The sequence below is a fragment of the Schistocerca serialis genome, chromosome 2 (assembly GCF_023864345.2).
Source record: "Schistocerca serialis cubense isolate TAMUIC-IGC-003099 chromosome 2, iqSchSeri2.2, whole genome shotgun sequence".
Taxonomy (NCBI): Eukaryota; Metazoa; Arthropoda; class Insecta; order Orthoptera; family Acrididae; genus Schistocerca; species Schistocerca serialis.
In genome coordinates, this window is record NC_064639.1 from 479,307,372 (window position 1) to 479,325,236 (window position 17,865).

Genomic DNA, 17,865 nt, shown 5'->3' on the forward strand with positions numbered 1-17,865 from the left:
ATGTACACTGTCCCAAAGAAGGAGTCATGAAGGCAAGCGAAGTACCTCAGTTATGTAACATATCAGCTGTGAAAATTTAGAGATAATACGTTTTAGAATTCTAGAAGTCTTTTTAAGTCAATATCTAAGTTTTCTGTGATGTCTCTAAATCGGTTAAGGCAGATGCTGGGATGGTTCCTTTGAAAGGGAATGGCACATCATCTTCTCTGTCCATCCACAATCCGAGCTTGCGCTTCGTCTCTAATGAACTCGTCGTCAGGGGGACGTTAAACACTAAGCTCCTCATCCTCCTCCTCCATTCTGAATTCTAGATAGGGATTCATAGTCTAACAAAAAGTTTTACTTTTGACATTGTGGTAGCTGACTGTATGTTTGCGTTCCATTTTGTAGTAAATGTTGTGACATGCAAATGTAAGAACAACAATGTCCCTTAAGACACTGCTGCAAGATGTTTCTTTATCAATTCAACGCAATATTCTGACTGCACTCGTCTACATAATACTTTTATTTTATTTTATCGTCATTGCCACGAAATATCATGACATAGGATAACTTCGAGTGAAAAACAATTTTATTCAAGTCCGCATCGAATTTTTAACGTGATTGTTTCCCTTGTTGTCATAAGGTCAATTGCTCTTGTTTCATCCATCAAAGTATGATAGCCCGGTGCTTTCTTATCTCGATCGCTATAATCCTTGAAACTGACGTCCCATTAAGGTGTGTGGCTTAGTAACTCCAGTAATGAACTCCCTAACACCATGACGCGCGCATATCAACGATTTTAGATTTCACTTTGTACGAAATCCACAAATTATCATTTGTCCACGCAGATGTGAGTTGCTACCATACTCTCACATTTGTTTGACACAGATTTTAGCAATTTTGCTCAAATCTGCAACTCCAACTTCAAGGATTGCCGACATTTCATTTATGCGCAACTCTCCTGTCCACACGGTAAGATCTTCCTGCGCACATTTGTTGTGCGTAGACATTTGCGCATGTGGAACGTGGGGCCTGCACGTCCGTGGCATGCTTGTACTATCTGAGATAATTTCATTGTCTAGGTTTACAGTAGTTCAAAGATACGTGGGGATGTAGCCCAAACTGCGAAGGAATCGTTTCGATTTAATAGTGGCGTCCAGCTTAGGGATTTAACACGCATTCATTATACTCGATTACATTGTTTCGTGAATTTGTTGGTTGTAATCTTTGGCACAAATTGCAAGTTTTAGAGACAAATGCATTTCCGGCATTGACATTAAAATTAGAAGCTGCGTCCAAACATATTTTAAGGTGTTAAGGGACACATTTTATTGGTAGTTAGTTTTGCATTTATTTTAATAACCACAGAGATTTAATTACAAATCGACAGATCTTTGGCTGTACAGTCGTTTTGCATTTGTCATAGCTCCTTTCATCAAAAGAATGTTTATTTGCCTGTATTAATTGTTTTGAGCTAAGTAAGGTTGGGGAGGAAATTATACTTTTTGGTTTTATAATGGTATAACCGTTTGCAAATCGCGTCAACAGTGTCTTGTATTTGGTTCGATCAGTTAATTTCCTGTCAGTGAGTACGGAGTGAAGACCATCATGGCTGCGGAGCACCAGTATTTCTATGAGGATGAAGTTTATAGAGTTAATAAGAAGGGCAACATAGAGTTTGGCATGGTTTTGGAAAATTCAGAGCTTGTCAGTAGTGATGAGAATTCGGATGCAGAAGATGGTGGCCGTATGAAGAAAGGGCACATACGTGTTGCGTGGCACCCAACTGGAGTGGAAGAAGTCATTCCAGAGCGAAAGGTAAAAAAAAATATAAAGTTGCGTTTTTCTTGAAATTCCAAACATGTCGTGGATCACCTCTCCCTGACAAGAATTTGCAGAGGTTTTTGCATTAAATAAGGAAGATCAGTATGTAGTTCATCTTTGCCAAATGCGGCGAAGTGAAAGATCAATGTTTTGCATCACTGAGAGTGTTTTCAGTACTGCAACTAACATCAAGACAACTATTTATCTAAGACTTTTCGGCTCGTGTTAGTTCATAATTGTCTTTTCCGACTGTGATGACTGAAATTACAATCTCTCTTCGGTTTATGTTATCTGTGAGCGTAAATTGTTATTGGATGCAGAGGAATCTCAGATGGATTGGTAATTGGAAAGGAATGATCCTATTCACATAAACTGATGATAAATGTCAAGTAGCCATTAATTCTCAGGAATTCATAAGTCGAAGTAGTTTTTATCCGTGTCAATTTTCAGTTTATTTGCAGTGAGATCCCAGAGATTTGTGAAAAGTTGAATTAGGAATGTACTGTGTACGCTCATCAGAAAACATGCACACAGAAGGTGCACCGAATGTTTGCTCGGGCATTCTATCAATTCCGATTAATCATTTTCAAGTTGATAACAATAAGCTTCTTCGGTGACTGCCATGTAACACTGGATACAATATTTGTGTTGTCTGTATTTTGAATGCACTTACAAATTTCGAGTTTTTAAATTAAAATGTGTATTCCCAAGCAACAGATCAATATTCCATTAAAATATAGTGAATTAAGAACCACCACAATGTTTACTGCACTCACTGTTTAATATCAAACATATCAGTTGCTTTCATTTTGAAACACTGACTTTTCATTATTTTGGTTTGAAAGCCTGTGACCTGTAGTACATTAGTGATATATTCTATAAATTCATGATTATAGTATGGCTAAATAAAATCACATAAGAAATTTATTGACTCTAATTTTATGTAAACAAGGCTGCCATATAATATAAACTTAATAGGTGACCAAAGCTGATTCACTTGGACAAGGGAATGGTGTACCGCCCTTGCATTTTTCGAAGTTTGTGCTGTTTATGCACATGATATGCATCCTCATAGACATGTCCATGATCTGAAATAAGTTTTCCGAATTTACCCATAGCTTCAGTTTTTATCGTGAATGCATTGATCTTGAAGGTGACATTAAAGATTGGGGAGAGTTCAAATAAACCTGTAGCCACAACCAAGATTTCAATGTGACTCAGTGTCAGCTACTGCGTTACTTCAATGTTTCTGGATGGTAACAATGTAACACTTTGTGAAGACCTCCTATTAATGTAGTGTACTGACAAAAAGTTCTTGGATATGTAACAACAAAAGCTATCTGCCTAGAGTCGACCTGCTCTGTGTAAACTCAGTATTTTTGCCATAACAATAATTACCATTTTTGAGGTCATAGAAATCCGTAAATTAACAAATTAATTACAACTTTTCGATAACTTTTGACTATCAGCAAACCATTGCAGTTTCGAAGTAGGGTGCTTCCATATCAAATGATACAGGTCAAGAGTGAATGTGTCGCATCATTATTTGTTGAAGTTCCACATGATACTGCTCCAAAACTACAATATTTTGATTTTCTGATGATTTGTTAAAATGCTGCAGACTTCTCTAAATGAGAGTATTTGTGAAAATGTTGTAATGAAAAGAAAAATTGTAATAAAGAAACCAAAAATGGTAGAGATCAAAATTTATTTTCCATAAATACTTTGTTCCCAATACTATAAGACATGATTAATACAAACACACTTCTGAGCTTTTACGAATTTCAAAATTATGTTTTGAAGATATGAACAGTAAGAGAATGTTAACTGTCATGAGAAATGACAAAGTGGAAGGACTGCTAACTGTCATCAATGACATTAATGCATGAAATTCTTAAACTGACAAAATATTTGTACATAAAGATGAAAGGATCTGAAATTTTTATTTGGAAATTCTTTTTCTCCAAAATCCCTATCCGAAATGTCCTAAAAATTTCATCGCATGTTAGTTGGTCATTGTACTTCGTGAATGTACAGTCAGAGTGAGCAATACTTGTCTGTACAAAATGTGAGAATTTTGTAGGTAGACCTAGCTCTATTCTCAAGGTCAAAAAATCATGGACACTTAAATATTTAAATTGAGAGCTTATTTTAAATAAATGTGATGCAAAATAGGTATTTCTGAATGAAAATCACTTTACAACATTATATGTGAGTGGGAAAACAGTTGATAACTTTGTTCGAAATCATTTTATAACAAAAATGAGATGTAGACTATTCATACCCATTTTTCTTTTTTTGATATTATTCACAAATCATTATTGTCTTTTGTCATGATTTTACTACTTCATGACTTTCCATGATTTAAAATTGCCTACAGTGTAACAATCAACACTGCACTGTTGAAGACAGTTCATTTGTTTTTTTCATCTGCTTTTCGTTGAACTTGTATAACAGAGCTGAATTTGCACACGTACAAGGATGATCCAACAAGAGCAGTACTTGGGAAATGGAAACTGCACACTGATCTTTTATGATGGCCGTTTGAAAGTGTAATTAGGACCATGAGGTGTCGTGAAGGAGACAGTGATATCTTGCAGCTCAAGAGAGATATCCTTATCAGTTCCATCCCCAAGAAATGAAGGTGCTCACGACAAGTTCCATCCCCAAGAAATGAAGGTCCTCACGACAAAGTCTTCTAATGTATACTGTGGTCTCTGCATTTCACATGCAGTAACAGGCTGCATTTCATGGAGAACCATCTTTGTAATGTATGTGCCACTCCGAGATGCAACCCAGTAGTCACTTGACTGAATTCATACCACAGGCTTCATAGCATACCACTCTTCACTCTTTTTTTAAACAGAATTCCTTTAATGTATTTTCATTTAGAATTAAGACTTTCATGTTTGTTACTAATGTTGATATGGTGTGTACAAATCTAGTAGCATCTCTTTAAAGCATCAACAGCTTCATGCTGGAGATTAAATCTTGTTTCAAGATGTTTACAGAGGCTTCTTACCCCATCACATGCACTTTTTCCGCGGCCTGTTGCTGAAAATATCCCTTTTTTGTGTTAGTTCCTGTACTACCATGTTGATCAAGCTCATAAAGCTGAAAGTGGTTTTTAAAATGAGATTCTGCAGCATCAGTTACATATATATGTTTAGGAAATGCATGGCCTCCAGATACTATTTCATCAATTATCATGCTGACAGTGCAGCATGCATGTGCACTGTCATGAATGAAATCATCACTGACAATAGCAAAACAGTGTGATGTTCCAAGGAAGCATGCAACACATGTGAATATTGATACCTGTGAAGTGTGCCAGTGGTAACTTTGAATTTCATTCTGCAAAGCAACAGACCTGTTCTCAGCAAAGTCTAAATGAAGAGCTAATGTGTCGGTGTTCTGTGATGTGGCTGATTTTACTTCTGCTATGGCCTGTCTTTGAATCATCTGGATATGATGATGGTGAGCTATTCCTTTCATGACCCAACACCTAACCTCTGTTACAAACTTCTCTGGCTCTGCTGTCTTCTTCACCAACTCTCTGCCCTCCCACTATGCATAGGTTACGTCATTATCAGTATCCTGAAGGTGCAATGTTTCTACGGTCATCACTTCAGCACAGGGAATGTTGCACACTCGGCCTACCAACATTTTATCTTGCTGCTCGCATATGCACGAAAGCATCAGGTCCATCTGTCATTGCTTATGGCGAAACAAACAAGTTTCAACTTAGTGCAGTAAATCCTTCCCTGGCTGGCATTTTACCCATTTTGATTGTAAGGAGTAGAATTTTGTGACACCAATTTTTAAATTTGGGTTCTTCTTTTGCATTATGAGATATGTTTCTCATATAGATCTTGTCATCTATCTTTTTACCTTTTCACAATTTTCAGTAACACAGATAACATCAGCTTGATTAGTACTTCGCCTGCTGCACTTTTTGTCTTCACTTAGATAATATTCCAGAGCAACAGTAAGTGTATCATCTTGCAATGGATTTCCACAGTAAGAATCTGGGTATGCCTAAATACCTTTCTCATTCTTTATTTTACGAGCTTTTGAAATCAAATAATGTGAGGAAGTGGGTATGTATTTCTGTATCTGCTGCTTTGAGTAGCTATCTGGTATCAGTGTCAGTCACTGTACCTTTTCCTGCAGAGATAGCAGTATTTAGCTGTAGAAACCACACATCACACTTCGATGCACCAAGTGCATCTACATTATACACTTCACAAAGTTTAGAAAATGTTGCTTGTGTAAAATGTGTTTCAATTTCCTCAACTTTTCTTTTTACATACTGTTTTCTTCTTGTGCTTCTTACTTTTCCTGGACATTTAGGGGGGGGGGGGGGGGAATGTGGTAGGGGCCACAGCAGAAATACTAACATTCAACACGTCAACAACTTCAAATCCAGGAATACAAACATGTGCACTGTCTTCTTCAGTTTCACATTCGGAGGATGGTAATCGGAGGGTTGTCACTCAGTTTCGTCTTGCAGTGAGTGTAGCAATTCCTGCACAATGGCTGTGATTTCTTGAGGACCAAGATATTTCTGCAGTACCTCCAACAGATTTCCAACAACTGTGAAGCATTTACTCCACTATTCTTAAGCACTACCTTCTTGTGTCTTTTTTTCATAGTCTACACACCTCACTCTTTCACTGTTGTATTTTCTCATTGACATTGTATCTAACAAAAAGTTCAAACCAAACACAAAACACGATGCAGAATGGTTTGTGTGCAAGTTCTCACTAGTTCGTTATAAACAGAACAACACTGGAAACAGTGTTGCCAACATGCATATCTTATTCTAGAAACTCAGTGATGTGAAATATGTAGAATGCTGAAAAATTTTTGAACACTTTACACAGATAAATATTGTCCACTGTGTTTGCACTGACTACTAACATATTAACCAACAGTATTTTGTATAAGTCTCAAAAAAGTTTTCGGACAGCGGTTTTTGAGTAAATAATTCTTAAAAACTTAGGCGATTTACATTTTCAGTAATAAATTTTTACATAGTCCAGATTGCTGGAGCAGAGAAGATGGGTCATTCCACGTTAAAGAGACTTTGTGACAAAAAAATTAAAATGACAATATTACAAATACAACTTTAAAAATGCCAAGTTAAAAGTACATTTGTTCATTGCAAAATAATCATGAATATGAAAAAATTAAATTTCTACTTTCATAAAGTGTTTAAAGTGCACTACTCTATGGCACCACAGAGAGGTATGTTTTATGTTATTTCCAGATGAGTATTAGTTGTGTTATCTATGGCTGATTGTTCTATTGCTGCAAAGAATATTGAAGTCAACATTGTTGTAGCTAATAATAATTTGTTTTGTTGTGATGAGCTAATTGCATATCTTTATTTTGTTAGTTTTTAATATATATGCAGCTTGTAACACCCGTAACAAAAAAGATACAAAAGTTTAATTTCTAATCTAGTAAATTTGTTCTGTACAATGCCTTTCTGTAAAAGTGAGGTTATGCACATGTTTTACAATATCATACCATTACATGGCATTCTGGAATCTTATTTAACACTCTTAGAGCTGTTACGGGTGTTACTAATTTTTGTTTCGGGTGTTACTTAACACATGTATAACACCCGTAACTTGATTTGGAAGGTTTAATGCCACCTTTATCTCTAGTAGGCCTAGGCCCTGCATTTAAATTATAACCAAAGGGTACTTCCAATAAGCCCCAGTAAAAAATCTGCTGTTATTAAAAAGATAGTTTCCGATATAATTGGCTCTGAAACTTTTATATGTTATACAAAACATTCCAGAACTCCAGTCTTAAGTGAAGAGGAAAAACTAAAAATTCACGAGTTCTTCACTAGGGACGACATAAGCCGCCAAGCTCCTGGGCATAAAGATCTTGTAACTGTATGGAAAAAGGGAGAATGTAAACAGAAATTCCAAAAGTTTCGCTTACTTTTGACTGTAGGTGAGGTTTACGAGGAATTCAAAAAACTCCATCCAGATATTTCTGTAGGAAAGTCCACGTTTTATTCACTGCGACCACCTTCTGTTCTCCTATCATCATATACACCACATAATGTATGTATGTGTGTGTAAGTACCACTACAATTTCATAAGCATACTTGAGTCTTTGAGCAAAGCTGTTCCATCTGTTCCAAGCAATCACAAGGAATTATTGAACGAATTAAGTTGTAATTCACAGAACGAAGACTGTGTTTTAGGGTCATGCCAGGAATGTCAAATTAAATTGAGCAAATTTATTCCAGAAGGCTTTGACTTAACTAAAAAAATTGTCTGGAATCAATGGGAAAAGATGCGAAACATCATCCTTGTCTTAGTGAAAATTCAGGGAGCTGCGATTATGCCTTAGCATCACTGGTTGACAAATTGCCTCAGTTTAAAAAAACATTGCTACGTGAAGATAAAGCAGAGTGATTTCTTCAAAGGAAGAAAAACAGCCCTGACGTTGAAGAATGTGTTCTTCAACTGGACTTTGCAGAGAATTATGCGCTAATTTCGCAAGATGAGGTACAGAGTGCACAATGGGCACATTCACAAGTAACTATTTGCACTTTCTGCATTTGGTTTGCAAACCATGAAGTCAGGTCCTATGCAGTCACCAGTAACAATTTTTCACACACAAAATATTGTGTATGGACTTTTCTTAAAACTGTTATAATAGAGATTAGAAAAGCTTTTCCTAAAGTTAAAAGAATTTTTATATTTTCTGCCAACTGTGCTGGGCAGTTCAAAAATAAATATACGTTGTCCAATCTATGTTATTTTGAGAGAGACTTTGGATTGCCAGTTAAGTGGAACTTTTTTGAGTTCACATGGTAAAGGAGCCATGGATGGCATTGGAGGTGCACTGAAGAGGAGCGTGTGGACAGCTGTTAGATCTAGGAAAGTTATTATTAATAACACAATTGACTTTTATGACTACACTCTGAAGAATTTTTCTAAAATTAAGGTACTATGGGTTGATAAGATAACAGTGGAGCATAACATTCCTATTTTGGATGAAAGGTGGAAAAATTTACAAGCGATTCCTCAAATCCAGGGCTGCCATCACTTTCGGCCTTACAACACAACTGATTTGCTGGTTTCGAAAACAGCAGAGTCATTAATGACAAGGGTGTCAGTATTTATCACTGAGGAGGCCAAAACTAAAACATTAGGCCTACATGCAAAAAGATGCATAAACTTCTATGAAGTGTGCAGTTCTGATGATTCTGATCAGGAGACTGTTTCACTATCTGAATCACAAGACAATATTGGAAGTGCTTGAGAGTTAAGCCTAAATAATAAAATTGAAAAGTCTGATTTAAAATTTGGGTTATTTGTCTTGGTTGACATTCCAAGTGAGTAAAATTAGCCAACCCTATCCAAAATTCAATACCGTTACTTGGGAATCTGCCAGAGTGAGGTTGCTGAAGAGGAGAATGTGAAAATAATGCTTCTGAAGTCAGTAGGAAAAAGTAAAACACTTTTTAAACTAGATGAAACTGATATTTGTTTTGTGAAATTCTGTCAAGTACACCAGAAATCAAACAACAAGGTAATCGTTTGTACTATGAGTTCAATTTTGAGTTGGATGTTGCTGAAAAAGATTATTAAATGAAGTTTTTAAACCTATCAATAATAAGAAAACACTTTTGTCATAAATTTATTAGGCCTACAAAATGAGGTAAATGTTAAGTAAGTAACGATATCTTGGCCTAGTTGTACTATAAAATTGTAACAAATTTTTTTGTGTAATAAATAGCTTTATCCTTCAAATACGTTTTCTTAAATACATAATTTTATTCCAAATAAACTACAATAGGCCTACTTCTTTTCTTTTTATGCAATTGTAAGAGGTAGATTTATTTCTTCAAGAATCAAATCTGATGCATCTATGCAACACCCGTAACATTTAATGTAACACCCGGAACAGCAAAAAATATATATATACTGAGTTATGATGTCCAAAAAAATAAAAACTTATATTTCAGAATAAAATTTGGGGCAATATCTCTTAACAGTTGTTTTACGAGAATAAAAGCTTCATCAAGTTTGGAGAAATTAGAGAATTCCCTAACTCATAACGGGGGCCAGGTCTACTTTTGGTAACACCCGTAACACTTCTTTTTTGATTAATAACCAGGAGAACAATAAAACAACTCCAGTATCAACATTTCTAACATGAATTATAATGTAAGCCTTAAAAGTTTTCAATATTAAATTCAATAAATATTTTTCCTTACATTATTTTTCCTGATTATAAGGTGTGTACATGTAACACCCGTAACTATGGAATTGCCCAGATACTGTTTACAACTACATCAGTAGTATCTGGTAATATGACAGAATGATGGTGTTCTGTAACTTTCCAAATTAGAAAAAAAAAATTTTTTTGAATTGGGAAAATTAACTTAAATTTCGTATTTTCATCTTAAATTTGTAAGTTAAAGGAAGCCCATCATTTCAACACACTAAGAGAGAGCTTTAATACAAAACCTCTGCCAAGTCTCCAGTACTTTTGGACCATTCCACATCAAAGGGACGAATATTAAAAGTGTCCCCACTCGACCATCTCCAACTAATGAAATTTGGTGTGAAGGTTCTACATGGTCTTTGATGGTTATGTATCAAATTTCAGTTCAGGGCCTTTAAATAGAGGCTACTCACCCTCGCATCATGTATGATTGTGCAAATGTGGCAAGTTTGCTAGGGTTTTAAAAAAGTAATTTGCTTTAACATACATCGACAACTTTTTATGGTGAATCACACCCGGTAAAAATTTGGAATTTAGCCACACCTAAATATAGACACAAGCCTCTAAAGTGGCTAAAAAATTCGTTGTGCTATTCTGAGAGTCAAATTTTGACTGACCTCTGCTACTGTTCATATGAACTAATCACACCAAAACTTCAGAGGGTTATTCCTATCTATGATGTCTGTATTTGGATCCAATTTAAATAACATTGGATGCCTAGAAGAAAAAATATGCAGCTGTGAAGTGGGTCATATTTGGAATTGGGGGGGGGGGGGGGGGAGCAATATTTCAACTGTCTTATTCAATCTTATTTTTCCTTACCACAGCTGGAAAGAGCATGCTTTAAGCTTTCAAAGCAATATTATTTAAATTCTCGACCTTGCATATTGATGAGTAAGAATACCTATTCAAAAGTAGGAAAAATGAATTTTTTTAAATACGGAAAATTAACACAATTCGAAGTTGTAAATCAAAAAATGTGTAATTGTAGTGTCTTAATAGTATACGATTTGCCTGCATTTTAGGGAATATAGCTGTGGTAATAAGTGTTTTTACATTATTTTACAGTGTAGAATATAAATATAATAAAACCTCAGAAAATGCTCTTAAGGTCATAAAATGTAGATGATCATAACAGAATTTTGTCGTTTAGAATGTTTTTACTCTACACTGCATGGTTGTGTATATATGCATTGTCCTTCAGTTTCCATTGACACTATAAAGCAGCAATAGTTTTTTAAAGCTCTATCTTCGCAGCAGTGATACCTTGCTGAAATACCACTTTCAGTTGTTGCTTTCATTATTGGCAAGTTTCACTGTGTCAGTCCTCTGTGAGGTGTAATCTTTAGTGTTGACATTGTACAGTCTTAGTGTTGAATACTGAGTGTTGGCATAATCAATAATCACTGTTGTAAGCATTAAAACAATCTATTTTGATGGCCTAGTTTGTATATTTTATATACAAACAAGACTGAATCTTCTTTGCTTCAAAGCTGGATATTCATAAGCTTTCAAAATTGCTTGTTAGAGGTCAAAAAACTATTGTATAAAATGAACCAAGAGACCCCTTTACCGAGCTATTTTGGTGGATCAGGCAGAGCCGATAGTCATAAGTCATCACCATTACAATCAGTTAAGGAAACGTCACCAATAGACAAGAAGCTTCTATGATGTAGGTCTAGGCTTGATTTGACTGAAGATGCCCAAATTTGTCCATACCATGATGCCTTGTTGAGACAAAATTTCAGTTCCTGCAGAAGATTTGCTGCAACCCATTTGGTAAAGAAAAACATGTAACCAAGAAGGCTTTAACAGCAGTGACCATTTCAATGTCTGATAGGACGAAATTATTGACTAAAGTGTTTAAACTTGGTCAGAAAAATTTCTACCAAATGTAGACAAGAAGTGGTCCAGAGAGAATCGTCCCACCAAGATAATTAAGAATCACCATCCACTGAAGAGTTGAATGTTGTTGAAGCTTGCTTTACTAGTAATATTTCATTATCATCACATGGAGAGTCACCATTAAAGGTTCAACAGATTAGCAAAAGGGATTCATTGGGATACATAAATAGCGTAGTTCTGAAAGCCTAAGGTAGCATTACGAAGATAATTGCCACAGCTGCTGGTGAGCCAAGTAGATATTGCTCAGATACAAACGGAAGAGTGCCAAAAATTTAAAGATATGGGTATCTTAATTGAAGAACTTAAGCTTCAGCCTTCAAAAACTTGTAGTGAAGTTCGAATTTTGACTCTGGCCCAAAATAGGTGGACTATTGAAAAAATGGTTAAAGAATTTGCTGTTTCAACTAAAATGGAGAAGTAGTCTAGGAAACTAAAGATAAAAGATGGGATTTTGGCAAAACATGCAAACTGAAAAGGGAAAAAGCTCAACAACGAAGTACAACAAAATATCCTCACTTTTTTTTTTGAAGATGATGAGTTTTTGTGTTTATGCCCATGCGAAAAGGTATGAGTTGCAGTAAAAATAAATGGGGAAAAAATTCACAAGCAGAAACATCTGCTCCTTTCAAATCTGAAAGAAATGTTCATTGCTTATTGTAAGCTGTATGGAAATCTGCTGAGCTTTTCAAATTTTTGTAAGTTCAGGCTGAAATGGTGTACGTTAGTTGGTGCTTCTGGATCACATTCAATATGTGTATGTGCAATTCACCAAAATGTCAAATTAATGTTGCCTTCAGAAACATCCATCCAAGATGATACAAGGTTTTGAAGGAAAGAAAACTGTATGAAGTTTGGAACCAAAAGATTGTAAGATTGTATGCTGCAATGTTGTGCGGAATGTCAAGGAAAAATACAACTAGAAGCTTTTCGCAAAGATGCTTTTACAGAATGTGACCCTGAAGAAACAATGCAATACCAGCAATAGGTCCATACTGACAGACACACATTGGAGACATGTCAGAGAACTGCTAAATACTTCATGGAGACACTGATTTTGAAAATTACCAGTTTAAGAAGCCATCACATATGACAAAACACTAGAGTTTATACCTTAAGCAGCTAAAAAGAAATCTTGCCAAAAATGAATTAATTATATTTATGTATTTTGCTGAGAATTATTCATTTGTTGTTGAAGTTCTGCAAGGTTGTAGTTAGGCCACATGCATTTGTTATCTTTTTTGGTGGCAAAGAATGTCAGAGTATTAGCATTTGTATGATCAGCAACTGTCTCCATCGAATGATACCATCGCTGTCCATGCCTTTCAAATAAAGTTTCGCATGAACAAGATGATGTCCTCATTAGCTTTATGCACCCACATGGTTCTGCCTGTTCCTTCCACCGGCCAGCTGCTAGACATGCCTGCTGGTTTCCTGAGCAACATACTTTCATGACTTTAGAAGCACAGTCACCACCACCACCAGGAAGACAACACAGTTTTCCTCAATCTGTCCTTGACAAAATTGTAAAACTATTTAACCAAAAATGGAACCGACTCTTTAGTGTTTTTGTTTTGCAAATTTGCTGTTTTGTGTATTGTACTTGTTTTATGGCATATGTTTGAAACTGATTTATATACTCAAAAAAATTAAGTGTGGGACATAATGAGCAAAATATTCCACTTTTCAGTCTTCTTGAAGTGATAAAATAACAACTTTCGAAATGTATGTTTACCTATCAATGTGATAGATCCCAAAATTGAATAATATAGCTTTGAAAGCTTAAAGCATGCTCTTTCAAGCTATGGAAAAAAAGAGAGTGAGAATTGAATTAGACACGGTTGAGATACTGCCTCCCAAAAAAATATAAAATTTGCATGTAGAAAATTTTGACCAACTTCGGAGCTGCATATCTTTTCTTCTAGTCATCCAATGTTATTTAAATTTGATCCATATATAGACATCATAGTTAGGAATAACCCTCTAAAGTTCTGGTATGATTGGTTTATTTGAAAAGTAGCAGTGGTTGGTCAAACCTTGGCTCTCAGAATAGCAAAACGATTTTATTAGCCACTTTAGAGGCTTATATCTACATTTAGGTGTGGCTAAATCCCAAATTTTTGACATGGTGTGATTCACTACAAAAAGTTATCTACATATATTAAAGCAAATGACCAAATGTGTGCTAGAACTTTTAAAAAAGCCTAGCACACTTGTCACATTTGCACCTTTGTATGTGATGCGAAGATGAGTAGCCTCTCCTTAAAAGCCCCTAGAAATTCAACCACTGAAGATACTGAACTGAAATTTGATATATAAACATCAAAGACCATATAGAATCTCCACACCAAATTTCATTAGATTTGGAGATGGTAGAGTGTGGACTCCTGGTTCTCTGGACATGAAATGACCCAGTCACATTTTTTTGTTCTCTACTGTTTTAAGAGTTATTTACAAAATATACATTCTTCAAAAGGCCCTACCATTTACAAAAATGAAGCTAAAATGAAAATTCTTTCTCTCTTAACACTTATAATATAGAGGCCTAATATATTTTTTCCCAGTGAAATTCGCGACCATGAATTGGCGTGACCTGTACAATTTGAGATGGAATCACCCAGTACATATTCACAAATGCACAATAGATGCAAAAACAGATCTGTTCTTCATGTACTGATGTTGAATCTTAAGTTTGGCACAGAAAAGAGGGAAATACACAAAGATGCTCTGATAATGTTTCCAGTAGTAACAAAACTAAAATACTAGCTTGTAGCCAAATAAATACGTATTTTATATTGTCTTTGCAGACATTTTATTGAGTGTAGGGTCCATGTCCCACATCATAAGTTTTATCTCGAATGTGAGCTGTGGAATGTGGACGTAACTGATTTACTATGACTGAAATTGAAACTGAAGAAGAAATATTCCAACTGAAATAAAATTTGTGGACAGGACATTGAGAACTAATAGAGAGACTACGAAATTATAGACAACACAGTAAATGCGAGTGAGAGCTTTCAGAATAATTAACTGTGAATGAGTGATTTGTTTGATGTTTCTTTCCTGTTTACAGATTAGATTTTATGGAAGAAGGAAAATGTTGACAGATAAAAACATCCAGACAGGAATTCAGGAGACATATTTTGCTTACAACTACTTTAATTTTTCGTGAATTTAAGCAGATAATTAAGGCCTACACACAAATGAATGCTTACTAAATACATGAAGTCAATTGAAGCGTAGGCTCAAATGAAATGAGCGTGAATGACAACCAGCAGCAGTAATATGAGGAGAACTTCTGTGACTAAGTACTGTGGCAACAATGTCAGCTGTTGAGTGCCATCATTAGGTGAAAAATCTTTGCGATACCTCAATTGAAATAGGGACATATTTCATATGTAATGTGGAAAGGAAAGTGTAATAAAATAACAGTTAAATCAATAATTCTGAAAAAATGAAATTGCTTATCACATCGCAATTACATTCATACATTTCCACAGGTACTATTGCTGCTCTTATGGAATTTAAGAAAAAAACATAACTGCATGATTAAAACCTAATAAGCTTTTTGATATACAATTCGTAACTATGACAAGTAACAATGGTATTTCAGCTATATTAGCTTATTATCTGTTCTGTAATCATGTTTATTCCTTTGCTGACACACAGTTTTCCAGTTGGAAAATGGCACCACAATACTTTCACGTAAGAGGTAACATGTGAGGACACAGTATGTCTGTGATGTACTATTGTGCCATTAGTTCCATCTGTCACTGCCAGCTATGACACTAGAATCATACTCAATGGGTCCCTACACAATGACGTCAGGAGTAGCCCAGTCTCCAAAAGATGGATTAATGTGATGTAACCCCCAGGCCACCACCACACTTGCCACTGGTCATATGGCTTAGTGCAGAACTACGATTCATCAATGAACACAGTGCGACATCATTCACCACCAGTCCATCCTTCCTGGTCACAGTACCACTCCAAACACAACCATTTTTATTGTGGCGTTAATGGCAACTTACATGTGGAACGGTAATTCCCTAGTCCAGCTGCTGCTGCTGCTGCTGCTGCTGCTGGTCTCCAATCAACGGTCTGGGAAGACACAGCATGTTACAGAGATTACCTTACATGTTCTTGGGTGGCAAGTGCAGATGTGAAGGGATTACAATCTGCACAGTGCACAATACGGCAACCCTTCTGTGTGATGGTCTGTCATGATTGACCAGAGCCTTAACAATGAATACGCAAACCCTCATGTTGCCATGAGCCCTACATTGAGTCCAAATGCCTCACAAATCTGGATATTGCATGTTTGACCACCCAGCCAAATGGGAGACCCCTTTCAAATTCTTTCAGCTGCCTCATACAATTACACATGGTCTCCGTGTCCTTCATAGTGATCACTTGACATCTGACTTTGTTTTGTTTATGCACCTTACATTCCATCCCACTCCTGATAATGATACAAAGCACAAACAATGCTAAAGTTTTCTGGTGGCCTTTCTATCTGTTACAGAAAATTGTAACTCTGAACCATTTACAAAACCACTGATGATGTGTAAATGTATGAAGTTGAAGTTGCATTGATGTCCAACCATGTCTTCTTCAGTGCTACCCTTGTCAGGTAGTACAGATTTTCAGACACTGTTTGAGAACAATTTAGTGGCACAATTACATGGCAGTACATATTGATGATTCTGTGCGCAAGAATGAATTACGCTCCAGGCAAATCACTTAGTGAAGATGAAGATGCAGCTAAGATAATAAGCATTATTTGATGTGGCATAATGTGCCACCACCTCTACATGCAATGAACATTATGTTGAAGTACAAGGATATATGTCAGTTGGAGGATTTGTGACAAAAAATAAGTTGTAACAAGTTGTTTATTATTAGGCCATCTTCCAGGCCACATGTTACATCTTCTCAGTCTCTCAGGCAAGAAAAATAGTCTTAATACACCTGTTGAGCACTGTGCTTTTATATGTTTGTTTCTATCATTACATTGGGACCCCTGTTACCTTACTGGACAGTGCGGCGGAATGCCATGCCAAGGGGCCCGGGTTCGATTCCCGGCAGGGGCAGGAGATTTTCTCTGACCAGGGCCTGGGTTTTATGTTGTCCTTATCATCATTTCATCCCCATCTCCAATGCACAAGTCACCCAATGTGGCATCGAATGCAATAAATACTTGCCCTTGGCGGCTGAACTTCCCCGAATGGGGGACTTGCGGCCCACAATGCCGTACACTCATTTCCATTTCCAGTGCAGTTCATATTTTATGATGGTGATAACCAACGGTTTGTTAACAAGTTGCTGCCCATCTTCATACATTTCCATACCCCATTTTTCCCCTTCGCCATTCTGTTTTAACATTTTCATATATTCATAAAATGCTGTTTGACTAACATTTCTTTTTTTGTCATTTTTACACTGTAACTTTAATTTTGTCTTGCTCGAGTACTAATGGCTGCAATGTCATGCCTGCTAAAAGTGAAAACTAGAACAACCACCACCACAACCCACAACCAGAGATGAATTGAAGGCACTGCTGGAGTGTAGGAACCATTGTGTGTACACCCCAGAAAAAAAAACACATGGGTGTAGTGACAGAATGTGCATTTCAAGGCAAAATGTTCTAACAGAAAAAAGAATATAAATCTGTCAGAAGAGATTACATTCTTAGAAGTGCAGTGCTGTCACACTAATGCCTAAAACCAATTATATGCTAGTAAGTGCTTACATTTAACAGTAACAAATCAAATTAAACCACTGGCTACATGAATTCCATTCTTCTTGAAAATCAAATGTAGTTTGCTCACTTTGCAATTGAAGGGTCTGCTACAAAAAAAGAGTTGCTTCAGTTTTCCAAGCTTTTTGAAA

General features: G+C 36.1%; 1 protein-coding gene across 4 annotated transcripts in view; it reads left to right on the plus strand.

The window, feature by feature from the left end:
• The first annotated feature begins 1,387 nt into the window (after positions 1-1,387).
• The window catches only part of LOC126457404 ((E3-independent) E2 ubiquitin-conjugating enzyme UBE2O), a 221,671-nt gene continuing 205,193 nt past the window's right edge, over positions 1,388-17,865 (plus strand). For all 4 annotated transcript variants that reach the window (XM_050093669.1, XM_050093670.1, XM_050093671.1 and 1 more), the window contains exon 1: positions 1,388-1,800. In XM_050093669.1, coding sequence (XP_049949626.1) covers positions 1,591-1,800 — 210 coding nt within the window. In that variant the 5' untranslated portion in view covers positions 1,388-1,590. The remainder of the gene's footprint in view (positions 1,801-17,865) is intronic.